General features: G+C 39.3%; 1 protein-coding gene across 6 annotated transcripts in view; it reads right to left on the bottom strand.

The window, feature by feature from the left end:
• tead3b (TEA domain family member 3 b) overlaps positions 1–23,340 on the bottom strand; it is a 39,810-nt gene extending 16,470 nt beyond the window's left edge. For 4 of the 6 annotated variants that reach the window (XM_066664811.1, XM_066664807.1, XM_066664810.1 and 1 more), the window contains exons 1-3: positions 23,184–23,340; positions 22,619–22,703; positions 8,052–8,302 (exon numbers count right to left, since the gene is read on the bottom strand). In XM_066664811.1, coding sequence (XP_066520908.1) covers positions 8,052–8,175 — 124 coding nt within the window. In that variant the 5' untranslated portion in view covers positions 8,176–8,302; positions 22,619–22,703; positions 23,184–23,340. Of the gene's footprint in view, positions 1–8,051; positions 8,303–22,618; positions 22,723–23,183 lie in introns of all 6 variants that reach the window. The other 2 variants (XM_066664808.1, XM_066664809.1) reach the window with 2 other exon arrangements.
• Between the last annotated feature and the right edge of the window lie 4,593 nt (positions 23,341–27,933).

The raw sequence follows: 27,933 nt of genomic DNA, 5'->3' as shown, positions 1-27,933 counted from the left end.
TTCTTCAGTGGCAAGGCCTTTAGCCTGGGCAGCAAGGCCCCAGATGACTGGTTGTAAGAGGAGAAGGTGTTTACAGCTATGGAAAAGAGCAGGCACTCTGAGACAGCCACAGGGGGTCCTGACTGCTCTCAGGCCAAAGAAGGAGGAGCTAGTGCATAGGTCACACGCTGACCGGCTAACAATATGAATATGAACATAAACAGAATTTTATTTATGTTTAAGGGCAATTTTAAGTCCAACCAAATCATTTACTTCAAAACTATCACGATGAATCAACTGTGGTCTACCAAGACAGTAAACCACAAAACTGGAAAATTCCTTAGCAGCCGATCGTTAGTTTTCTGATTACTCATTACTATTTATACAAGGTTCACAAGTGACCACAGATTAACGGCAATAGCTCTTCTACTCTTGTGAAAGAGAATTCACACAAACATCTGCAAGGGAGTGAATAAGTCACTATAAGACAATCAGTACTGCGCCACCAGTAGCACATAAAAATCAAGGATCTAAGATTTACTAGCAGACAAATATGCACTATAGTCCTGTGGTTGGAACAAAAGTTCCCAGGAAAACATGCTGGGGTCAATATGACCCCCACAACTGGAAACTTGGAGTAGAGTCATAAATCAAAAAGTTAAGTTAGAACTTGTGGATTTATAGACCACAGACAGCCAGGGCTGTTTGCACACAACTGCACACACAAAAAGCAGAGTGGTCACTCCTTGGCATGTCCTAAGACAATCCATCCAAAGGAAGTGGACTGTAGCTGCTCCAGACATATTTCATGGTTTTATGGTGTCGTCTGGTTTAAGCTTGCTGTATAGGTCACTGTCATAGGTGACAATATCCTGCAGCTGAGACTCGTGCTTTCAGAAAATAAAAAGCAGTGTAAATGTCTGCTTTGTGGAAGGATTTTAAAGTAGAAGTTGAAAAGTAAGTGCTGTTTCAGGTATGTTTTTAACTGTGTTTGAAGCGCAGGACTTTCTCTTACTCCGGCACGCAAAATGTGTGCATGCCACTGTAACACTTCTAGTCTTTCTTCTAACTGCTAGACCAAATATAGCCAGGAGCACACAGAAAATACACCCACAAGATTATTCACTTATGAGTCGTGACCAGGTGAAGCAAATAAGTTTAAAAAAAAACTGCCACAGCTACTGTGTAGGAAATGAATAATTTACAGAAAATTAATATGAATGAATGTGTATTGACGATAGTTAAAATATTTATTTTTGCATTAGCAGTTCATAAAAAGTGTCCACCATTTTTCACATATCAAAAATAAATGAATAAATTACTGGTGGCCACATCGTCAAGGAACTCAATTAAACCAGATCAATTTATTTAATATTACACGAATATAACAAAAAGTAAGCCACAAGTGCCACATTCTGCTCATACTGAAAATTACTGTTTTCACTGTTATATGATATGACGATATGGTTATCCATAATTATTTCAGATTTTCTGTGAGTCACTGCAATTTAGCTTTCCACAAGAAAATCCTAAAGACATGGACTGCAAAACACAGCCTAGATAATTCAGTTACCCTTGGACAGAGGTCACATCGACTCTGAAAATTAGGAGTCACACTAAAAATAGCAAGACAACTTCAAGGATGTCATCTGGCCATGTCATTTCTAGACAGCCCTTAAGGGAATCCCTCCAGGTTACAGATATAACACAGACTAGTGAGATCCAAAATATAAACAGGTCCAGTAATCCTGAAAAAATGCTAACAATGAGATATCTACAATGTCATTAATAGGTGCCATCTTCTTCTGCTAGCAGCGGTGTAGCAATGTGTCCTTCACAGCTATCAGGCAGGCAGTAAATATGTTTATATTTAACAGTGAGGAACAAACAGGGCCAGGGTGACGTAACCTCAGCCCAAGAGGGAGACAACGTCCCCCTACACAGCTCTGCATCTCATTAACTGCACACAAGTTTTTTTTTTCTTTTCACTTCTGCTCTAATTAAAATGATAGTTCTGACCAAATGAATCATTTTAGATCAGCGCTGTTTTTAATAAGTCTTCAGTGACTTCATTCTTTAATTCTACTCCTCTCATAGCTCATCTTCAGCAACATATACGCTACCATTCAAAAACCTGAAAGCACTTGTCCAAACTAATTTAATTCATTTTCAAATGTTCTGCAGATTTTGAACAATTTGGATTCATCTAAACTCTGGACTCTTAAACTTAGTAATATTTTACTTTTTTTTTTTTTTTTTGCTAATTTGTTTTAAAATAATTGACCATGTCCTGAATTATACAGCTTTGAAATATAAACACAGCCAAAATATTATGGTTAAATATTCACTTGTATTCAAGGATACGTTTCTGTATCTATGTATAACTCTCAAGGTATGCATGTATGCACATAAATAGGTATTATCTATGCATGCATCTACCAATCCATAAATGGCCTGCCAACCTGATTGGAACAGCTATTATCTCTTCTGCAACAGAACATGATGTTGATTTTAGATCAGTGAAGATGAAAACCAGCAACTGAATATTCCAGTCAGTACAAAAGGCAAAACTGTGTTTCACACCAAGCCACACTCTTGGATGTCATAAAAGACACAGTGAAGAGCATGGAAGCTCCAATACCCAAACAAATAGCTTATAGCATTCATAAAACAACATTTAACCTAAGAGGCTTAAAAACTGAAGAACTAGAAGTTGTGAACAGTCTGGCAGCAGCTGCTACGAAACCCAAACACACAAAAATCAGAGAAAAGTAGGGAGGTATTTAAAAGGACGGTCCAGTGGTATGTTAGGGACAGTCTTGGGCAGTGGGTTTAGTTTGGGGTTCTGTGAGGACAGCAGGGAGAGAGGGACCAGTGCTGGGGTTTGTAACACACGTTTTCCCATCAGCACATTACACTGCCTTCTGGTCTGCTTCACATCTCTCAGCCTGAGCCGTTAATTCAAACCAGCACTGAGGCCTGTTTGTCTGAGTTTCTCTTAGAGAAAAGTGGAGATATCTGAAGAGAAGTGGAATGGAGAATGAGAGAAACAGAGAGAAAGGGATATAGAAGAGAGTGGAGAATAAGAATGACAAGACAAGTTTTCTGACAAGAAAAACTGAACTTTGAAAAGTTGATGAGACTTCTGTACATTTTGAGAACACTGTTTCTGTTACAGTTTTAAAGAAAGCCTACTTGGAAGTTGAAACACAATTTAAGTTGTAAATAACTGTTTGGAGTCATATCCAATAAATCATCATCACTTCTCCCTAAACACACTATTTACACATTTCTACAGTAGCAAATGTGACACTAAACTTCTCCTCAGTGCTGGATGGGTTCTGTATTTAAATAAACTTAGAGGGATATGTCTGTATCGCTCTTCATTGACCGCGGGTTACAAACTGCTATATGTTCAGCAGACGTTTCATAAATTTGTAAACTGTGGTTGATTTGCTGTAAATGCTTCACTTTTTTAGATTTTCTCCTGAGAGTGTGGCTCATAGTAATAGCTCTGTAGTGTTACAGTCTGTAACCACTTATCCAGTTCAGGGTCATGGTGGGTCAAAAGCCTACATGGAGTCTACCTATTCAAGGCAGAAACATACCTTGGACAGGGCACCATTCATCACAGACCATCACACACTCACTCCTATAGACACTTTCGCATGGCCAATCCATCTACCAATGTGTGTTTGTGGACTGTGGAAGGAAACTGAAGCACCCAGAGGAAACCCACGCAGACACAGGGAGAACACATCAAGTTACTTACAGACCATCTACCAGAAATTTGGAGTTGCGAAAGTGACACTGCTTTTTTTGCAATGGTACCACCCTATAGACGGATATATTGTACATGTTTTTTTATCTATTATTTTCTTATGCTTTTAAAGGAAATGACATCATAATCACTAAGCTATGAATTAAGCTTATATACATCTTCTTGTGTTCCACTGCTATTCTTTTGTACTGCAGACCCGATAAAATAAGTGTAATATGGTCTGTTGCTATATAGTGTACCGCTGTACACCTACAACAGCGTATTCAACATTCTTCCTGATGGTAATTAGAATGTCTTTTCTTTAAAACAAAATGTTTGTTATCCCCTAAAAAGGGGTCACACTATGGAAAAGTTGAAGAAAACCTGGTCTATTATGATAATAATTAATAATACACTGCAACGGCAAGGTGTCAACTATTATAAAAGAAGGTCTGTCTATAAAGTCAGATCTGTCCAGAATGATCATCAGTTGTTCTAAATCACTCAAAAAGCTTGATCATATCAAAGAGCTTGAAAATATCAAACTGCCTTAAATTTTTAGAAAATAAAATAGAGGCTCAAATTATTAAATTAATTAATTAATTCGATTCATTGTCTATGACCACTTATCGAGTTCAAAGTTGTGGCAGGTCCAGAACCTACCCGAAAGGTTGGATCATGGGAGGAAACCTAAATGAACATGGGGTGAACATACTAAACTCTGCACAGACAGTCAACCGGACCCTGCAGCGCCACTGTACCGCCCACATCTTATTAAATAATTACTATAGTTACAAAAAAAAAAATAAAAACACCATTTACTGTTAAAATACTTAACCCAATAATAATTATTAACCCAATTATTGAATAAAATATTAATAAAATGTTTTTTTTATTTAAATGTAAGATTTTAACACGCCACTGTTCCTAACAAGATGTTTACACTCTGTTGAGTTACATGTTGAAACTCTCCTATCTTAGTTCATGCAGCAAATTTGATATTCTGATAAAATATGAGCAATGTTTGCAAAATAGAACCTCTTCTCCTTCTCTCCAGGTCCAGCTGCTGACTACTCTCAGGGCTGAGTTATAAAAGCAGAGGTGTGATTTTAGAAGAAAAGCAGAGGTGTGTGTAATTATTCCTCCTCATGCAACTAAGTGTTAGCAAGAAACAACACATTAGCACACAGCACTTCTCTACACCTGCACTCACTAATGTACAAACATAATAAGAGTGTGCGTGAGAGAGAGAGAGAGAGAGAGAGAGAGAGAGAGAGAGAGAGAGAGAGAGAGAGAGAGAGAGAGAGGAGAGAAGGAAAGAGGAGGGGGGTGGTTGGAGGGAGGCAGAAGCAGGAAGAGTGAGAGGCAGAAAGAGAAGCAGAGATTCTGTGGAAGAACAAGCTGTGATTGAGCAAGACAAACAGAGCTGGTTTTGCCACTTTTTTCCATCCCAGAGAAAGAGACAGAGAAAGAGAGAGAGACAGGGGTGGGGGAAAGAGAGAGAGAGAGAAGTGAGATATAGTGTGTGTATGTGTGTGTGAGAGAGAGAGAGAAGTGAGATAGAGAAAGAAAGAAAGAAAGAAAGAAAGAAAAAGAGTTGAATATAAAATCTACACTCATTTAGAAATAATACTAGGTGAAGATGAGACGAACTTCAAACAAACCCAGGAATACACACAAGTAAAAAAGAAAGTGAGATTTTGGTGATTGTGGTGTGTGCCCTACAGGAGAAACCAGTCTGACTCTGGCCTTCAGAACTTCTCTTATGGCTGAGGACATGTACAGGCCTGTTTTGTACAGCACAATGAAAAACACAACTACTGGCTATGATCTCTGTGTGTGTGTGTGTGTGTGTGTGTGTGAGAGAGAGAGAGAGAGAGAGAGAGGGACCTGTGTGGAAAAAGGTGAGGGTCTCTTTTTTTTTTGTACACATTTTATTATTATTATTATTTTATTATTGTTGTTTTTATTACGATTAAAATTGCTTTTTGTCTCCTATAACCTCATAACCTCACTGAGGCTATTATTGAGGATGGTTTTACTCCTCTGCAGCTGATTTCAAAGCTCTGACTAAATCCTGTGAGGCAGTCAGTTAAGCTCTAAAACCTTTGATAGATTTCCTTTGGAGAATGGAAAACCCATGAAATAGTCACAAAGAGAGTGGTCCAGAACTCTGAATGAGAGCACGTCAGGAAAATAAATGTGATTATCGGATAAAATTTTGAAATAAACCACAAAACGTTAAGTGAATTAAACAGAAACATATTAGAAATAACATGACGATACTGTCACTGCCCAATGAAAACATCTCCACCTTTTCCATTTTTAGAATTAACTTGTAATTAAATGTTTTTATACTGACTTGCATTGAAAGTTTGCTACTTGCTATTTTGGAGATACATATTTTTCATACATTCTACACTGTTTATAGATTTCTATTTAAATATATGTGGATCTGGGTCATTGTTAAAACTGTGATTAGATTATTTATTCTGATTGCTCTTATTAAAGCTGGAGTTCAGAGATTTGTCAGATACTTTTACACAAATATCGTTCATTGAGCTAATAAACAATATGAGCAAATACAGAACAAAGATAAAATTATTTGTTTTTAAAACACTGCAGTAAATTTTTTAAAAGTATTTCACTAGTGAACTATAACTCTGAGGCCTGCACTGCTGAAAGAACAAAAATTATTTCTTTAAATTTGTTTCGGTTGGGTTATATTGTCTTTACTTTCAGTATTTGCTCCTGGCCTCCTCCACACCAAAAATGAGAAACCTATTCCTAAAATCAATGTAACACTGTTCTTCAAAACATTCTTAATAAGCAACTCTATAAAAACCAATTAACCCACAGAAACTTTATAGCATGTCAGTTCTGTGCTACTGCACATATTACACATATTTAGTAGGAAAATAAAAGGAAAATTAATAGTCATAAATGACAGATTTTCTTATTTGGAAGAAAGTTGAATACAGAATTAAGTGATATTTAAATTCAGATCCAGACTGGATCTCTGTGGAGATCAAAACAAATCATTGACTAAAACATTTTAACTAGTTAATGGTAGTATGATTTTGGAGTAAATAATGTATATAAAATACATTTTTGACACTGTCTTGTGTTTTGCATGTGAAAATGTGTAATGTGAATTTTCTTTTCAGATTTCTTATTTTTGTCGTGTAGGACTTAACAACTGCCCCTTAGGAATGTGAAGCCCAGGGGGAGGCCGCAGAGAAACAGTAAGTGTATTGATACGAAAACTTACCACAATGTTATGTTATTCATTTTTATAAACGCTGGTGGAAAGTAATTTTAATAAAATCTGGGTTGAAAATAGTGAACCATAATTAAACCTTAATTTAGCCAAGAGAGAACAAAGCTTTATTTAGCTACTGTGTGTTACAATGATTTGTTTTGAGCGTGACTGATATGATTTTGTGTGAGAACAGGTGCAAGTGACACTTTGTGAAGTATTGTTCTTGGGTAAAAAAATAACAGGGGTATGTGAATGTGTGTGGTACCAATGCAAGTGTGTGTGTGTGTGTGTGTGTGTGTGTGTGTCTGGTAGCAGTAGGACAGCGTGTGCAATGTACTGGTCATCCACAGCCCATGTGAGCTCCCTGTTCCCTCACCTCACTTATGAGTTATAAACAACCATGTGTAAAAGGTCACAACCCTTCTTTAATTTTCCATCGTTCTCTTTACTTGGAAACTCCCAAAAACCACAAATCACATTTTTTTTCTCTGCAGTAAACACTTACACTCACACCAGCACCCAAAGACCACACGTCCATAAACACCGCAAAATGCTTTAGTAGTTTAGTATGAAAAAAAAAAATGGTACAGGCCATTTTTTAATTTTAATTGTAAGTCAACCTGATCAACAGAATGGTGAGGAGTTACAGTTGCAGACTCAGTCACGTTATACACCTCCCCTCTAGTTTTGTTAGAGCAAAGTATATACTTACCTAATCTTAAATACTGGCATAACATTCACACTTCACAGTTATTAAAATTCAACCATATTTCTTTGCATTGCTTGCCTTCAAAATGTTCTCGTCTTTTTGTGAGTGTAATAAATACCTGAATTGTGATTTGTGATGTGTATCCATACTCATTCCAAAGAGGTACATCATCATCACAAGTAAACTTTCCCTCACTTACTGGCTTTATATTTTTGGCCTTAATGGAGAGTTTGAAAAGTGTAGCCCATTGCCAAAACACCATGCTCACTCCCTAGCAGTGCCTATTGGACGCAGATTTAAAACAAACAGAAATAATGCCTTGTTTGGCCGATCTCACTCACCGTACATCTTGCCCTCGTCTGAGAGGATGATTTTGCGGCGTCCACAGGGTGGGTATATGGCCAGAGCCTCCTGGAAGCTCTGCTCAATGTCTGGACTCCACACTCCCTCGGCGTCTCCGTCCATGGTCTTGTCCAGCTCATCGCCCCCATCCTCCAGCCCCGGCTGCGGGCTCCCGTTCGCACTCCACTCGTTCGACGCAATGATGCCGGCTCTTACCGGGCCCTGCCACGAGCCCTCACACTACACAGAACTGCAGAAACAGAGACAGAGAGAAAGAAAGAGAAAGAGAGAGATATAAATGACATCCATCAGTTAAAGGTTTTAAACTGCAAAATCTTAACATGCATCAATTTTATGACAAAATTCATCATCAACTGGAAAGTGCCCGTTTTTGGCCATTTTTTCCCTATCCATCCATTATCTGTAAGCGCTTATCCAGTTCAGGGTCACGGTGGGTCCAGAGCCTACCTGGAATCATTGGGCACAAGGCAGGAATACACCCTGGAGGGGGCATTTTAAATAATCTTTAATAATTTTTTTTAATTTTATATTTAGCTGCCCAAGTATTCAGTGCATTGTCAGACATCACACCAAAATACATAGTGAGGAACTGTGATCGACACATCACTTAACAGTAAATCAGACAAAGAGAAAATGACATTAGATAAAATACAACAACCTGATGCAACACATCAAAGACCACACACAGACCATGAAAAATCAACAATCTAACAACCACACACATGTCTTTTAAGATCAGGAATGCATACATCTTCTTAAATTACAGCTATGTACAACAATACATCCAAAACGGCATCAGTTTAAATTCAGGGCATGTCAGACGTCTATGAATTTGTAAGCATTACAATCCATTTTGAATTGACTCATAAACGGGAGTGTATAAACAACCCAAATCCTGACTGCTCTTACGACTTCCTCAGTACTAACGTCCTCCAAATGACAAACGAATTTCTGACATTATATAAAACCCCATTTTAAAAGGCCTCAATAATCAGGCCAGGCCTGCAAGAATGCCTGTGGTCGGGAAAGAGCGGTCCAATGTGGCTGTCGAAACGTCTGAAACTGGTTAAGAGATCTTAAGTGTTTTTCAGGCTGCCTCTCTTTGCGTGGTATTGTTCCCGAGGATTCAGTCCCAGGAGTGACTATTATACCCACATAATTCATTCTTTTATTTCACTTTCTGCTGATGTTGACTAAAATACGCTGCTTGGGTAAATATGGCTGACTCGGCACGTGACCTTCCTGGGGGATACTCAAAACGCTCTGGTTACGGCCATGCTGAAAGAATAAGCTTTGCTTGGCAGGCAGAGAGAGAGAACGAGCAAAACAACCCCAAAGCTGAGAGTCCGCCTGGAACGGGAGAAGTCTAATTGCAGACGCAGGCTATGATGCAGTCTAAAATTATGGAGCGATTAATTAGCAATTCAATGAGTTCATTCCAGACCATTTCCCTGATGTATAATTTGACAGCCGATACCAGAAGTCACTGTATGTTAAAATGTATGTATGCAAGACTGACTGTATTGGAGTAAAAAAGGTCAAACGAAGGTGAAGGATTAAAAGATGTCTTTGATCTTATCATTATTTGGGGTTTGGGAGGGGCCAGGTCTAAAGTTTGATGATCAAAGCCATGAGAAAATGAGTTGGGCTTAATGACCAATGGGATGACCAAAGCAGCGCAGATGTGTGGGGGCAGAGGAGAGTTTAACGAGAGGTAAAATTGAGCTTCATGTTCCCGAGGGACGGCCCAAATTTGGCCTGGTGGAGTAAAGGAGTTAACCTGAGCCCTTTTGCCCTGCAAAAAAAAGTTGGGGCTAAAACCTTCAGGCTGAGTTCTAGTTGAATTTAAGCAGAGCGACCTTTCAGTAGCTTGGTGTGTGTGTGTGTATGTCTATACGTCTATGCACACAGAGCAAAGTCAAACACTGCAGCCCCTGACCCTTAAAGAAATTATATAGGCCACTCTCAATATGCTAATGTACTGTATAAGAAGCTAAACATTTTCATTGTTAAATCAAAATATTAAATATATAAAAAAAGCTAAATGTACAGGAGAAAACATTCTTAGCATTAAATGGAAGTAACTGGAACAATTTTTTTTTTTCAATTTCTACCTGTCAATACATAATGACCCTCAAATAAGTGTAACATAATTTTCACATTTGAAATTTGAATAAATAAATTGGTTCAAAATTTTATATTACCACAATATTTGGAAAATAAATGAAAAAACTCTTTTCTATGAGCATACTGTTCGAAAACTACTGCAGTACTTTAAACAGCATTAACATTTTATGATCAGTGGACCAACAGCAATGATCTGAAACCACCTAGCGCAAAAAAAAAAAAATCTCTAACATGATCACTGAAAGTTTAAAAATTTGATATCCCTTATTTCCCAGGATAGTTACCACTTTGTTCTGATAGACATGTTAAATACCAGTGTCACATGACTCTCACGTGACCTGTTTGTCAAAGCCTACACTGGCGCAGGCTAAGGATTAGACAACTTCTGGTATAAACTTTGATTAAATTATCATGTTATTAGATATTGCTTTCTATTTACCTGTTGGCTTTGAACTGAAAGGCTGTAAATTACATGTTTAAATAAAATAACTGCATTGTACATTATACTAAATAATCCCTAGCACATGATACACAAAGCTAATTATTTCTGTAGTGCTCTCTGTTACTCAGCCATGGCCAGATATTCTTCTCAATAACCTCTGTAGTGTATTTGTGTCAGGGAGGGGGAAGGACAGTGGGGGGGGGGTGCATGTAGAAGAGAAGCTGCTCTATTGGAGAGTTGGGCTTAAATTCCAGACATCTCCTTATTAAGGAAGCACGGCTTGAGCTCTCTCTCTCTCTGAGCACCCTCCCTCTCTGCCCTCTCTCTCCCTTTCTGTCTCTCTCCCTCTGAGCACCCTCCCTCTCTGCCCTCTTCCCCACCCCAGCCCAGTCGCCCCACGCTCCCAAGCACTCTGCCCAAATAAGGAGAGGAGAACATGGGATGAGGGGAGGGTAGTACACAGAGGAAAGAAGAGTGAGTGAGTGAGCGTGTGAGTGTGTGTGTGTTGAGTAGGGGGGTGTTGTGAAGGAAGAGGAGGGGAAGGGTGGACTGACCAATTTAGGCTTCCACTTTGGGGTCTGGAAAACAGTAGGATTGTGCTGTCGCATTGCTACAGCTTACACACACAATGTATCTGGAAGAAGAGCTCAAGCTTCAGCTTGAGGTAAGTTCTACTTCCACTGGGATCTGGACTGGAGTCAGGAAAAAAGCATGACTTTCGGGCACTGCTGCATCATGATAGTGGCCAGCATCCCAGGGGAGTGTAACGAAACACACCGTTGCAAAACACCATGACGAAATGCCTCAACAAAGGGAATCAGCTTTTTGGCAGCTTTCTGTGTCACATATGTTTTCCCCTATTTATATGCCGCTCTCCTGAAGAAACATTTTAAACCATTAGCCCAAACTGCTTGGGATTTGCTTAAGAGTTGAGGGCCAGCGAGGGTAGAGATCTATCTTCCTTAAGGTCAGACAGAGATGACTTTTGACATCTGTCTAAAATCAAAAGTGCTTTCATCAAATCATCTGTTCCTCGAGGCTCAACAGACCTTTGGCACTACATGGCACAGAAAGAGCACCGTGATGTGAGGGACTATTCCAAAGTGCATATCAAGAACCAACAACACTGTCATTATTTATTTGTTATCAATTTAAAGGGTAAGCTCAATCATATTTCATTATATATCAATTGCTCTATAAAAAGCTACTCCGCTCCCACAGAACTAAATTTCAAAATCCATATTACACACAACTCAGTTGATGTAAACACAAGCATTCCTCATAAAGACATTGTGATTGTAGTTGTCCATGAAAAGGCATTTGAAGAGGCTAAAGCCTGTGTTTGTAGTTGTAACTGCCCAAAATTATGAAACATGAAAGAGGCAACAAATAGAAGCACAGTAGGAGAACAAAGGAGGCCTTTTTAAAACTATTTTGTGTCTTTATATATTATACTACATTACTGGTACAATATTATGCGATTCTATTGTCACTTTTACATTTGTGCAATGATGGTCAGAACTTTGTTTTGTTTAAAAAATTATCTTTTTTTAAGTATTTGAAAAGTGAACTTCTACTTTAAGACACAGTGGAGGCAGTGAGGAAAACAGAAGAACTTATCTTCAGAAGGGTGCTGATTTTAATTTGAAATTTTGTAAAATTTGTAAAATCATTTTTAGATTTGTTTAAAGACTTTAACGTAAAAAAATTAAACCTAAATGTTGAAAATAACATTATAATTCGCTATACTGCCCATGTCTAACACAAGCACAGGCTTAATTTTGCTGGTGGACAGCTAGGATATTACAACTCTTTAAAAAATGATATGGTAAAACACTGACTTCATGAAGAGCCGTCTGCAATGTGTAACCTCCCACATTATTCCACACGCAGACAAAGACACACAGCAAACAGAGCCCTTACTCAGTCTATAATGCTGAAGAATTCCCATGTGCAGCAGGAATGTAAATAACACTGAAAGTTATGCAGCACACGCACTCATTCAAAAAGCCATTCAGAGAGCACAGCTCTCACAGCTCATTCACTGAGAGTATTGTCAACTACCAAGTCTAAACTAAGGCTCATATGGGCGCAGACATTGTCTACCGGTTAGAGGCGCTGGCTTGGTACTGTAAGGTTGCCGGTTCAATCCCCACAACAAAAAGGATCTTTTGGGGTGGGGTGGGGTGTGAAAGAGCATTGCTGTCCCTTCCGTCAACTTTCATGGCTGAGGTGCCCTAGAGCAAAGTAACTTACCGCCCAAATTCTCTCTGTTAATAAACTTATAAATAAACTGCCTAGCGTCATGGTCCAGCAGCATGGTCCTCTTTTAGTTCTTGATCAGTCCTGTGGTGGCGATTCCCTCGTGTAAACACCAGGATGTGTCCATCTTCCCACAACAGCCAACCCTTAGTCACAGGTCTTTCCGGGAAGGATTTGGGGGGAGTGATGGCCAGTGGAGGCTCAGTCTGGGGGCTTTCTGTATGACCCACAAACAGCGGGGTGAGATGTGTGTGACTCATAACCCAGATGATGAGGATTGCTGGGGATTTCACTTTTAGGGTGAGGAAAGAGTGAGCGACCAAACCATGATTTGAGCTTGTCTCAATATATAATAAACACACACACACACATAGATTATATTTTCTAACTCAAAACAGTATTAGTAATTGTTGTGTGTATGACCTAAGACCCCATACATTAAGGGTTACTGTGGGATAATGAATTTCAACTTAAAGTGATCAAATCAAACAGAAAGAGTTCAAATATAAACTACCACTAAATTTATTTATTTTTGCAGGCTATGGCCCTCTGTGACACCAGAGAATAAACAAGGAGAAGGAACATAAAGTCCATTTGTACATTAATCGATTTAAACCCATAGCTATCAATAACTTGTAATATTCTCCAAAAAAAGGACACAAACAGAACAGACTAATCTTTCAAACAATTAAACCACTCGAACATCAGTGAAGGACATGAAATGAAAGAGCTCCAGCTGTAAGTGTAACTTGTCGCAGGTCGGTTTGTTTTTCATGTCTCCACTGTTCTCAATAAGTCATATTATTAAATTTCAGGGAGTCCTCTCACAGTCAACAGGGTAAGGGGACTTTCCAGTGCAAACAGACGATTCCACTCATCATGTGAACTCAGGGCCCATCTGTGAGCTAGTCCTCCCTGGCGGCCATTTTTTGGCGGGAAACAGTTGAAGGAAGGATCCTGTCCAGGAGGGAGGTCTTCACACCCTTCTGCCAGTGAAAGAGGGACGGTGTGTGTGTGCGTGTGTGTGTGTATGTGTGTACACATATATGTGTTTGGGGGGTGGGATTGGGAGTGATGCTAGGACTGGCAGGCAGCCAAGCTGGTGACCAAAACCTGCCTTTTGTTTTCATGGCCGTTCACCTCTTTGACGAGGTGAGGAAGCCAAAACACAGTGAGAGGATAGGAGTTATGGGAGAGTGGGAACCATTTATAACAGCCTGGGCCAGGGTGACTGCTCGATCAAGTCACAGCTAGCCCAGACTGGACTGCCTGGGGCTATTAAACAAAACGGTAACATACTGTTGGAGCACGTGATGGACGCCTCAATAGCTTAAATCTCTATTGTACAACTGGAACTGATATATGGACTTGTCTCAAAGGATTCCCCGATTTTTCTGCTGAAGGCTAGTCAGAATGGGAGTCTTTGGAAACTGCTGCAGCTGGAACACTTGTTGGCAATAGCCACCCCAGGGAGTATGGCCCCAGGGTAGCCCCTATAACACACCCTTCTTTCACTCATGCAAGTGTGCAAGTGCGCACACACACACACACATACACACACACACTTACACTTGAGAGAACAACAGGGCTGGACAAGTGTAGCAGCAGCTGCTGGCTCAGGTCGGATTACAGATAAAGACGTTCTGGGCCGAAGGCTGAGCAGACTCACTCTCCATAAAGAAGTGCTCCAAACAAATCCACACAATGCCCAATGCTCAAACCCAATATTACTCACCAGCTCAAATGAGAACTAAGGGCTGATCATTTCTACAATCTATTTGTCCAAAGACTAATAACTAATCAAATCACTATAATCTATACCACTGCAACATTAACATTTTTATTATTTTAATGTGAAACCACATCAAAGAAAAATGTCCTACATTTTCTGTACTGGTGTTTCAATATATTGTAATGCTTATTGACTATTATCATTACATTACTCCAATTTTGCCTTTATGGATGTCAGTTTCTCAATATACAGAAGAGGTTCAGAACTAAGACTTTTAAATAATCAAAAAGGTTATCAGCAACTAACTAAAATACTACTTTTTCAGTATTAGTGTTTATGGCTTTCCTACAGCTTTTATTTTTTTTCTAAGAAATCTGCTGGGACATTTCCTTTGACTTTCCTCTTCCTTATGCCTTGTCCTTATGTCTAAACATCTCATCAGAAAATGTCGTGAAATAAGAATAACATACATTCCATCACCATTTTGACTGAATATGAAATAATCAATGAGTGGTCTCTGAATTTGGCAAAGCACTGTATATCGACTAAAGCACTAACATGTGGCCGCTTCTACTTGAGTGCTCAGACCTCTCCTTAAAGCAGCAATCACAGTGTACTAGTCATTAAACACTTGAGCTGTTTGATGAAAAAGCAGCTCAAGTGGCCCATCATACAGTTACTGTTTCATGTCATATTAAGAAGCCATTTGATGGCAACAAGTGAACAAACAGAGCTAAATCTGCTGTTGGAAGCGTCCGGGTCCATCAGGTTTGTCACTAAAGGGATGCAGTGTGTCAGAAGCTGAAGGCCACACACCAGGACCATAAAAGCTTTGGGTGGTATGGCCATTGAGGAACAGGGAGGTCTGTCACAACTCTTAGAGCCCGATTACGCTAGCTTTTATCACTCACTTAAATGTGTATCTCTAAGTTACAGTGCCTATAAATCCACTCAGAAAACACAGACAGGCTGGTTCTTCAGTTCCTTGATGAAAAGACTCTTCTAATTCACATCTGGGTTATCTAATACATTGATATGTATTGCTTTTCAGTGCTAGAAAAAGGTCTTGGAGTGTGGAAGTCAGGCTTTCTGAAGTGCTCAGATTGCTGTGCTGTTTCTTACTACACACTTCTGGAGCCCTACTAGGATTACGTAATGAAGCCTGTGCTTCACTGGGACGGAGATGAAGAGGTCTCACCAAAACACCTCTTCAGCACCCCTCCAAGACTGTTAGCAGTGTGTCTGAGTTTCACCCCCCCCCCCAACCCGACTCCATTGCCTGTGGTTAGTTCTAATAAATTCCCCCCAGCTCCTCCAATAGCTTCCTCCTACTTCCGCTTTGGCTCGACACTCAGGAAGCAATCAGAGAGAGAGAGAGAGAGAGAGAGAGAGAGAGAGAGATGGAAATTAAAGAAATTAAGGAAAGAAAGACAAAGAGAAAGAAAGAAAGCGGGTGGAGTTAGGTATTAAAGAACAGAAATGTTGTGGAACAGAGGAAGACACTAAACACATCTTTTTACGTGAGGAGCTGCAGATCTAGTTGAGCTGCTCTGTGAGTTACTCAACACAAAACCCTTTCTCTTTCCTTTCATCTTCAAAGCTGAATATACGTTTGTGAGTCTCTGGTGGATTACTGCTTTCCTGACTTTTTATTTTCAGGTTGTGAGGAAGAGGAGGAGGAGGAGGAGGAGGAGGATGAAGAAAAGGTGGATGAGGAGGAGGAGGATGGACCTTCTGGTTTGCGAGGCTGCTCCCCTCTCCCTCACAGCAGCTGTGATCCAGCCGGCAAAGGAAAGACTGACACACAGGCGGCTGAGTGGGCCAGAAGACTACCCCCCCACTAAAGCCTGATTCAGCACTTTCCTCGGAAAAACTCCAGGCAAATCGGCACAGCAGTGCTCACTGCCTGACTTGGTCATTTAGTGGCTAGAACAGGGGCTGCTGCCAAACCCCATGAAACCTGAAAGACACGCACAGAGAGTGAACTGCACCGGGGCAAGCGCATAGAGAAGCAAGGCTTCTTTTTTTTCAGATTGTACGAGTGAGCACAAGAGTAAATGGGAGGAAGAGGGAGAGGGAGAGAGAGGACAGAGGAGAGTGTGTGTGTGAGAGAAAGATTAAGAGACCCTTTCTAGATCATGATCTAGAAGCAATTCCACACACATCACAAATTTTCTTTACAACTGGATTTCATAAAAGGGAATTTTAAAATTGTAGAGAATTTCATGAAATCAAATATTTTCTACCCTGGTGTTGATAAGAACTAAGTGCCATTCATTCATTATCTGTAACTGCTTATCCATGTCCAGAGCCTAAATGAATTCATTGGGCGCAATGCGGGAATACACCCTGGAGGGGGCGCCAGTCCTTTAGAGGGAAACACACACACTCACACATTTAGACCTATGGACACTTTGAGTCGCCAATCCACCTACCAACGTGTGTTTTTGGACCGTGGGAGGAAACCCACGCGGACACGGGGAGAACACACCAACTCCTACTAAGTGTCAAAATATTATTATTATTATCCTACTATTAGTCAAAATATAGCCAATGGTTTTACTATTCAAAATGAGTTTACATTAATTTTAAATTGATTTCTTTAATATTAATTAATTTATTTGTAAAACAGGTGACATTACCCTCTGAATAAAATGAAGGCTCCAGATTCAGCTTGACTGTTTTGGGCGGTGATTTACAAAACAGATGATAAGAGAACTCATACTCCCTCCGCAAGCAGAGAAGAACTCTAAATATACACCGAACAGCCATAACATTATAATCCACCTGTCTAATAGTGTGCAGGTGTTCCTTGTGTCACCAAAACAGCTCAAACACATCTAGGCATGGCTTTCAAACGACCTCTGAATGTGTTGTGGGTATCCCACAGATACTCCATCAGGTTGAAATCTGGGGAGTTTGGAGGACAAGTCAACAATTGAACTCTTTATCATGTTCCCCAAACCATTCTTGAGCAATGTTTGTGGTGTGTCCAGGCTCACTGTCCTGCTGAAAGAGCATAATGCTACACCGAGAACACTACTACCATGTAGGGGTTTACATGGTCTGCAACAATGTTAAGGTAGATGCTATAAATCATATTTGAAATACCATCCACATGGACTCCAAGGCCCAAGGGTTCCCAGCAAACACTACCCAGAGATGCACACACACCACACCCTGGGGTGTATCGTCCATGCCTCCTTCTTACACTGTTCCATGGTCTACTTTTGATGCTTATGTTTCCATTTTAAACACTTTTATCAGCAGACAAGTGTCAGCATGGGCACAGGCTGCAATTCATTGCATGTTCTGAGATTTTTCTATCAGAGCCAGCATTAACGTTATCCAGAATTTGTTCTACAGCATTTCTTCTATGGGATCAGACAACACTGGGTTAGCCTTCATTACCCACACATGTTAAGGAGCCCATACTCCTGTCACTAGTTCACTACTTGTCCTTCCTTGAACCACTATTGGTAGGTATTCACCACTGCAAACTGGGAACACCCCAGAAGATCTGCGGTTTTGTAGATGATCAGACGCAGTTTTCTAGCCATCACAATTGGGCCTTTGTGAAAGTCACCCAGATCCTTACACATGCCCATTCTGGCTGGTTCCAACACCAACATCAACAATTAACTGTTCACTTGCTGCCAAATATATATATATATATATATATATATATATATATATATATATATGTATGCCAACCCTTGACAGGTGCCACTGTAAGGAGCTAATCAATGTCATTCACTTCAGGTTAGTGGTTGTAATGTTGTGGCTGACAAATGTAAGTTGAACAGCCTTCATAAAACAAAGCAAAACATCTAAAATCAATGCACCCAGAGTTTAGATTTTGTATATGTATTAGACAGTCAATTCTCTGCAGTCAGATGTGCTGCAGTTATATTCTGTTTCATTTTGCAAAGCATTCTCACAGTCCAAACAGACTGAAGGCAGAATAAAGAACCTATGGCGAGTTCTTGGCTGTTGAACATGGTTAGTCTGCAGCTCAGGTGCATGCATGTGTGAAGCTCTACCGGTTTGCGAAATCCAGCGAAGTACATCGCAGCAAACAGTTGGTTTCAAGAACAACTGGAAAGTTCAGCGACTTTAGACAGACAGAAACAAAGGCCACACTGTTCTAGCCAATGGCCTGCCCCTCCCCTTGAGTTGAAAGGCCAAAGAGAAGCAAAGAGAAGAAAAATCTTATCTGCCAGTGCCTCGCACAGGCAATGTATGTAAACAAGTGCCGGGAGAGAGTGCATTAATTTTCATCTTAAATATAAACACACTTTCATAGACAGCCGCTCCATCATAATTAATACAGCATGGCAACATGTCATGTGTGTTTTGGCTGTGGTGCTGCTTCTGCCTCATTTAAAGAGCCTGTGGAAAAAAGCCTCAGATTTAAAAGGGAAAAGTTGTATTTGGGAAATTGAATACAGTATGAAATGTTTCCTTTTGCAAATATTTGTGCGGCTTGACCCGGGTATAGGCCGCTGTATTGCAGTGTCTTTGAAACAGACGTTGCTAAACACAATTGAGCGCTAGTGATTAGTGACTTGGAGAAGAAATCCCATATCTTCTTTGCCCTCTGCTTCTCCCTCTCTGTCTCTCTCTTTATCGTTCACAAACTGCAAGATATTTGCTCAGGCCTGTGTTGACAGAGGGGTAAGTGGCCACCATTTGGAGGGCCACTTCTGAGGCGGGTGCTAAAACGCGGCTGTAGGCTGCACAAATGGAGAGGGGCTCATTAGAAGCTGGGTCTCTTACACAGAGCAGTGAAGGAGCTGTCAAGCAGCCAGCAACATAAACACACACATACAGCACAAACAGTCTGCTCCAGCCAGTCCCATTTGCTCTTAAATCCAGGAGGCATTCTCGCTATGAAAAGGATTTGACTTCTCCACAATAATAACCATAACGTCAGCGCTATAATTTCATCTCAAGTCTAGAAACGAAAAAAAAAAGAGGATGGTGCTTTTAAGTCACAGATAAGCTGAACAAGACTTGTAAAGCCAAAACAAACAAATCATCAAAACTCTGCTGTTGACTTATAAAACAGCAAAGCCTCATTTAGCACAGGGAAGCCAAAAGGCATGCAGCAAGCCGTGTTAAATCGCAAAGGCAACTTAAGGTAAACTTCAAGGACTAAGAAAGCAATCTGGACACCTGCAGCTGATAAAAAAAGAAAAGAAATGCAGCAAAGACAAAATCACAACAGCGTTTAAACACAAAACACATGTTTAAAAAAATTATGAGCAGAATGTCTTCACTTAAGTCTCAGCCCTACGCTGTAATCATACAAATAAAGTCTCAATTTCCCTCCTATTCCATCAACACTTCAACAATCAGTGCAGCTTTATACATAAAACAATTATGTTTACAGTAATAGCACAAAGTAAACGTCTTTAGTCTTGAATAACAACAGGAAGTCAATAAGTCTCTGCTCTTCAAGAAATAAAATCATCACAGCCTTTCCACTACAAACTGAGCAGGAACAAGTTAATGAACTTCTACTTTGAAAAGCAAAGAGGCCGACAAACTGACAATTATTATTATTTTGTGACAAACTGAAGGCTTGCCTGATGGTCAGAGCATGCAAGGGAGTGCAATGCGTGTCTGATGAAAGGCCAGCAACAGTAATGTGGCACAAATACCAAAACAAACTAGCCAGCACAGCAGAATGCTAATGTTAATCCACCCCAGATTTACTCTTGCCTTGAATATCTAATATTAGAAGCCTTGTGCTTCACCATTCACAAGGCTTGAGTTACATTATCTCTGTGTTTCTTTCATTTGCTTTGAATTGAGGAGTCAAATGAAATGTCCTATGTGGACCTGAGTTTATGACAACTGGGTCCATATAAATGTCTATAATTTTAACGTCCCAGAAAATCTCTCTTTCAGTTTTCCTTCTTTCATTAGTAAATTATTATGAATATCTTGCATATCTACCTACAAAAAACAATTACCTGTGACATTTTAACAGTCACAAATCTTTTGTAAGAAAGAGAAACAGGGTTTGTGAATGAAGGCAAATTATAAGACAGATCTAACTATGCAGAAGAACCAGAAGAAGCAGTCTGGGCTGGACCATCTGGAATAAACCTGCAGTACAGCATTCTGTTCCTCCATCAAACTTGCCAACGGTTGAGGCACAGAGCTCAAGAAGGAACACAGATTTATACAAGCAAAGAAACAGAAACAAAACAACAGGATGCAACAAGGAACACCGCCGAGTTAGATAACTAAATCCATTAAATTCAAATTAATCTGTGACAATTAAAAAGTACACAAGAGTAAAAATGAATAGACAACTTAATAGAAAAAAAGTTGCACTGACACTGCTGCTTTAAAACCACAATTATGTGACAGAAACTAAAACACAAGTGAAACAAATAACACTAAAACCTTGGTGTGTACTGCTGTGCCAATAGGTAGCGCAGTAATAGCTACCAATTACAAAATACTGATTTCTAAATATAATTTAATCAGTAAAAAAAGAGAGATAAAATTACAGTCCTATCAATAAAAATAACAAATGTAAAAACATCAATTATTTCAGGAAATATATCAGTATAAATTAGAGACGCATATTGAGTCCTGGCAGATTCAGATACCCAATTATTATTATTTTTTTAATAGAAATACAAACCTGCTGATAAATAAATTCACTGAATACTTATATTTCTTTCTTAATCACAGTGAATTAAAATGATATAAGTTATCCAAAGAAATATAAGACAACGCTTCAACTGCTGCTGCTAAATTAATACAATGCTATTATAAAAATCTCTGCACATCTACTATTGAATTCAGTAATTATGAGATCAAATAACAATTTGAAATATTGATTCTATTCCCTAAAAAAATAAATGAATAATATTGATTATATTTAAATCACATCTAATTTTTTTTAAATTCTATTTGTAACATTATGCCCTATTTAAACAAATGAAAAAATTATTTGTTTATTGTCATTTCCATACAGAACAAAACCTAGTATTTCCACCATTGTTGCTTTTATTTGTCATAGTTTTAAAACATCAGCTGCTATTTAAATTTTGCAGAACTTGCATAATGAAGAGACATAGTCCAAACCTGTTTGGATCGTATTACTTTTAAATCAACTTTGACTGAATGTTAAAAACTTATTGGGGATTCAAATTAGATCATATCAGTATCAGCAGAAAATTACTTACAAAAATGATCGGCTGATACTGATATGACTGTGATACTCTAACATTATGGAGCAGCTCTATTAGAAATCTGACAACACTTTAAAGAAATCCCTCTCTTGGCGGGAACATGCAAAGTTCACATTGTCCAATGGCAGTGGGGATTGAACAGTGGGCAGAGAGCTTGTGTAGATATTATTGGCCTGCTCTGTCACTTCAGCTCACTCTAATAGAAACACAGACACTGAGACAATAGCCTGGGGCTTTAAGTGGGAAACTGCCACAGGAATGGACACAAGAGGGGAGAAAGTCACATCAGCCTTCGTCAATAGCTTCTTAAAGGGAAAAATCTCATTTGTGTGTGTTGATGTAAATAATCCTACAGATGAATGAGACTATGATGGCATGATTCAAAAGGGTTACTGTAACAAGTCTAAGATTCATAGCATTACTTCCAGAGTATATTATGAGTCAGAACTCAGTGTTTCAGATACTGAGTCAGTATCATAGGCTTTAAAGAGGTAGACTAAAATTATTAAGACATTTCCTATACAAAAGTACATAAACAAAGCTTCTACAAAAGGTATAGACTTTAAAAAAGCAACCTGCATTTACACTGAAGGCATGTGTTTTATTTAATTTACTGGTTTTATAAGGATTGTGGGTGTTGAAGTAAAATTCATCCCTCAGGTAAAAACTCTCAGTATCTCTCAAAGCTGTTTTGAGAGTTGTCAGCTAGGGGACAAGCTAATAAATAGTAGCAGAAAAAAATAGAAATGCGAGCCTCTTTCTTACCTGTAAATTTAGCTACAGTGTTGTGGAAGCAGTATCTTCTTTACCGAGTCCTCTCTTTCTCACTTTTCTCCTCTTCTTGACAGTCCTACAAAAGAGTACAAGTTCTTCTCTCAGCTTCCAAAACAAGCTCAAGGGGAAAGAAGGCACTGGTTTCAACATGAACTGACCAAAACCCCCTGAAAGCCATAAAACCAATGAAAACCATGACATTCTGCTTTGTTCAACTCTCTCCCTCAGGCTCAGGTTAATGCTAACTGAACTCCAGCACTGAGGAGAAGCAAACCAAGGGTCTGGAGCTAAGAGGCTACAAAGTAATTAGAATTTGAATTCAGCGTTAAAACTATGCCGCAAAAAAGTTCTCGTCTTCTTCTTCAAGCACAGACACGCACAAATACAAGGCTAATCCATTCGCATTTCTCTCCACTGTCCATCTCACCCCACGCAAGGAGCTCCTTGGAAAAAATGCCAAATATGACAAAGATCCGAAAACTTCGCGGCGTGAAAAACTCCAGCAAAGACCCGGAGACAAAAGCGAGCCCCACTCCACACCACCACAAACACTCACCTTCACTACTCTGAGGGAAAACCCGTCCAGAACTTCAGCACAAATCAACCAGATATCTTTAATTCCGAAGCCGGCCCTTGTTTTCGTCCCGAGCCTCTTATTGTTTTCAGTAATATTTCTCCCCGGTTTGACAGTAAAGGAGGAATGCGAAGTATGGGTTTGGTATGAAATTCACGCACTTCACTGGAAAACGAAGGAGGAGGAGGAGGGAGAGAGGGAGGGAGAGAGGGCAGAAGAGAGAGAGAGAGGGAGAGAGAGAGCGGGCGGGCGGAAGAAAGGTGGGGCTTTCTTCAACGTCAATCAACAAAGTTGGGGGCAGAGACTTCTAAAAACTCCTCCCTCCATTTCAATCAGTTTGGAAACTACACCAGCACTCTACTGTACATTCAGCAAGAACTTTAAGAAACGGACTCACAGCAAAAAGAAAAATGATAATACATTACATTTCAAATTACACGAAAAAAAATCCAGTAATTTTAGTAACTACTGTTGAATTCTAATGTACTTTCAGGCAAACACTTAATAGGTTTTTAGAATTTAAAGCTGCACTAAGAAAGATTTATTGGTTGCTAAGAGACAAGAGGACAAATATCTGCTAGAAGGGAGTTTCCTTCTGCTACTAGTCCCCCTTTAAACCTGGAATATTCACTGTCAGAAAATTTGTCACATAATTGTACCTTATTCTATAGTCTTTTTAGATTTTAAAATTGTGTTGATTTCATACGCCACATTTCATCTCAACACCTTTTATTATGTTTTTTATTTGACACATTCTATAATAAAAACTTAAATATAAATATTCCCCTCTCATTCTGAAGATGAGAATTTAATGAAAACACAACTGGACTTTTAAACACTGTTGTACCTTTAAAGGTACATTTACATTGTTTGTATCTTTAGTGACCAATAATGTACCTCTACCGTAACTTTTTTCTGAGAGTGTTCAATAAGCACCCAGAGATGTCGGGTCTGATTTGACCAGATTGTCGGACCCCATTAGTGGCCAGTTTGAAAATGAAATCCTAAATTATATTTTTTATGCTATATTTTCAAATAATTTTCCTATAATTTCAAATTCAAAAATTATGTTTTATTTTGTACCAATCTAATCCCATAGAAGAGAAGGCAGTTACATCACTCTGATCAAGCTCTCCATCATGAACAGAAATGTTCTGAAATGATGATGATTACTATGTTGTTGATCACTCCTAACATACAATGAATGCAACCTAACATTGACAAAAAGGGAAATACAACACAGTATTTCCACAAAGCAGCATTTCTCATTTAACCAAAGAACTCTAATCCCTGTCACAGCTTAACTTATCTAGATAATTCATAAATAACGCTGTGTGAACAGCCCACTGCTAGGCTTTAGTTTACTAGTTAACTAAAGCAAAAATATAAAGTTTAATTTTCAACCAAATTCCTCTCTTAACATTCACAGCAGTAGGCCTTTGGTGTACATTTTAAAAAAGTTCAGAAAGGCTTATGTTTAGCAGTAAACTACAGCAAAATTAAAATCTAAAATGTCTAGTAAAATGGAGGATTAGCTGAACATTTTAAACATGAAAAGTACGTTTAGACTCCCTTAAAATGTACTGCCGTTTTTACAGTGTTGAATTAGCCAAACACATCAAACAAGAGGAAGACTGTATTAGTCAGTTAACAATAGACAAAATTGATTATTCAGTATTTACATAAATATATGGTTTATTTTATTTAAAACTCATTGATAATGTATAAAGGGGCAGCACGGTGGCCCAGCAGGTAGTGTCACAGTCACACAGCTCCAGTTCGATTCCTGCTTCGTGTGTTCTCCGTGTCAGCGTGGGTTTCCTCCCACTGTCCAAAAACACACATTGGTAGGTGGATTGGTGACTCAAAAGTGTCCGTAGGTGTGAGTATGTGTATGAGTGAATGTATGAGTGTGTGTGTTGCCCTGTAAAGGACTGGTGCCCTCTACAGGGTGTATTCCCGCCTTGCACCCAATGATTCCAGGTAGGCTCTGGACCCACCGCGACCCTGAATTGGATAAGCGCTTACAGATAATGAATGAATGATAATGTATAAAGTAATGTATGAACATTACACTAATAGCCTCATGTTTTTTAACATAGTTAATATATCCATGTGGTGCTGTTTCTACGTTAGATGGCATATCATGAATTAAACAAGCAAGCAGTGACCAGTGTCCTTAATGAGTGAATTCAGACAGCAGTGGTTTCTTATGTCATAAACCTAAGGAAACGATCCTGATAAATTGTCTAAACCAGGCCTTTCAAGCTGCAAGTGGAGCTGGGGGATTAACTGCATATTCGTACCATGTATACTGAATAAAATGAAGGCAAGGGGCTACATCTAAATCTTTTGGGACTTTAAGGCATAAGGGCATTCTTTTTGGTTGGGCATAACCTTATAATCTTTATATTGAGGAACAGAGATTCAATGAATCCTTAAACACAGTAGTGACCTGTAGTAAAGAAGAGTTTTATTTGATGTTTTGTAGATTCATGTAAATTAATATTTTATGGTAAACTATGAAGTTTATTTAGCTAGATTTATAATGTACAACCACAGATCCCCACAGCTCAACAAACGCTGTAGACCTGTGATTTATTATAGATTCCAACCAGACTTTAGTGGTTAACTACAGAGTCAAAGTAATATTGTGTTTACAGCATTCATGAAATGCACATTGGTTAACACATTGGTGCTGATGGTGGTGCAGCGCAGCGCGGCTCTGGGATTCTGGAATTGTGGGTTCAGTTCCCACCTTTGGGCATCCTCTGTGAGGGGTTTAATGTGTTCTCCCCATGTCTGTGTGGGTTTCCTCCATATGCTCAGGATTCCTCTGACAGTCCAATACACTGGGTGAGTGCATAAAACTGTGTACTGGTGTGAGAATGTGAATGTTTGAGGCCCTGTGATGGACTGCTGCTCTGTCCAGTATATGTTTCTCCTTGACACTAAATTGACACTTGACACTTAAATTAAAGGTAGCTTTACCTCCCACAGAATCACTGAGCACCTACTCCTTCCTCAGACTCATACATCACTAATATTCTACATTCACATTACTATAACCCATTCATCTGTCATCAGTTCACTTTTCCTTTTGTTCTCTGTTGGGTCTCCGGTGTCGACCCGAGGAGGATGGGTTCCACGTATGAGTCTTAGTTCCTTCCCAGGTTTCTTCCTCGTGTGCTGAGGGAGTTTTTCCTTGCCACTGTTGCTCCTGGGTTGCTCATAGTAGGCTTGGACCTAGATCTCTGTAAAGCTGTTTTGTGACAACTTTCTGTTGTTAAATGCGCTATATAAACAAAATTTGATTGATTGATTGATTCTATACTCACCAGGACACGGAACAGGATGAAGTGTTTGAATGAATGAATGAAAGAAGAAGTTTATACAGGCTTTTAAGGGATAAGTACATATAAATCACTATTGACTTGGCTGTAGGCCAGTTTCAGACATTCATAATTTTTTCATTATTTTATTTTTATACCCAAGGTTTTGCTAAACCCCACCAACCTAAAGGTAAGCATGTGTTTCCTCTGGGAAGTATGACACCAGTTTTCAAATAGCCACAAATACAAGTCTGCTGGACAGCGCATAAAAGTGGAGAACGCAAAGTGCCCAGATATGTCACATCAATCAAAACATGTCTGTAATTGATAGCACTTTGCTTGTGTGATGGAGGGAGAAGGCAGCCATCCTCTCTCTAAAACATCTGGCTTGAGACGGCTTAAGCATCACTGTGGATCAAACAGTCAATTTTCTGATGTGAGCCAGGGCTAGATCCCTGCGCCAAATGGGAGCCCACTGTTATGTCTAATCAAAACTACAGTATAACTAAGCCTACGGTGGAAAAGAATATGTACAATTATTTCCGCCTAGTTCATAAAATCACATTCATTAACCTGCGCTAAAGTATAGTGCACCAACTTATCAAAGAAACACCCAGGGCTCAATCTACAAACACATGGAATGTAGTGTAGGTTTATAATGACAACTAAAGCATTGAATTTTAATCTCGGATTAAAGGGATACACATACAGAAACTGAAGACCGAAGTATTTGGGAAACTAAATTAAGTTGGACACAAGCACACTGAATTTGTGAATGAAAATGAGAATTTGATTTGCTCTCAAACCCTTAGAAGGCCATAATTGTACAGGAATTCACAGAGAATTTGCTCACATTCCAGAGCAATGAGTGTGAACACTGAAAGCTCCCACTGGTTAGCCACTTGGTCTCAGGAGAGTAGAGGAGCTGATGTAATACTCTGGAAGACCGCCTAAAACACTAATATTCCTTCTTTCGCAGGCGGCTCCTGTCCCTGTTTACTCCTAGAGCAGTATCAGAAGCTCACAGCTCCTTCTATAGGTCAAACACAAATCCTACAACTACTCCACAAGTTGGATGTGACAAGGGATTAAAAGAGAATTCCACCTATTGTAATTTCAGCATAGCCGTAGAGATGTGCACAAAGTCATTCTGAGGGCTTTGGTGTGGAATGGTTACTTTTAGAGAAAACTACAGATTTCTGTGCAGCGGTTTTAACAAAACCAGCAGCCATTTTAGTTTGTGGGTTTACACACCTTTTCAGGATTTTTAAAAATGAATTCTGGTTGTTCTCATGATTACAGTGAAACATTTGGACTGCACGGTGCTTTAGAACAGAGCATTTCATATGAAACCACTCTAAATTATTTAATGCACATTTTAGCTATTTATTGATGTAGAC

Source organism: Hoplias malabaricus, chromosome 3 (genome assembly GCF_029633855.1).
Source record: "Hoplias malabaricus isolate fHopMal1 chromosome 3, fHopMal1.hap1, whole genome shotgun sequence".
NCBI lineage: Eukaryota > Metazoa > Chordata > Actinopteri > Characiformes > Erythrinidae > Hoplias > Hoplias malabaricus.
Note: the sequence above shows the minus strand (reverse complement) of the source record. Positions and strands in the feature narration are given on the sequence as shown.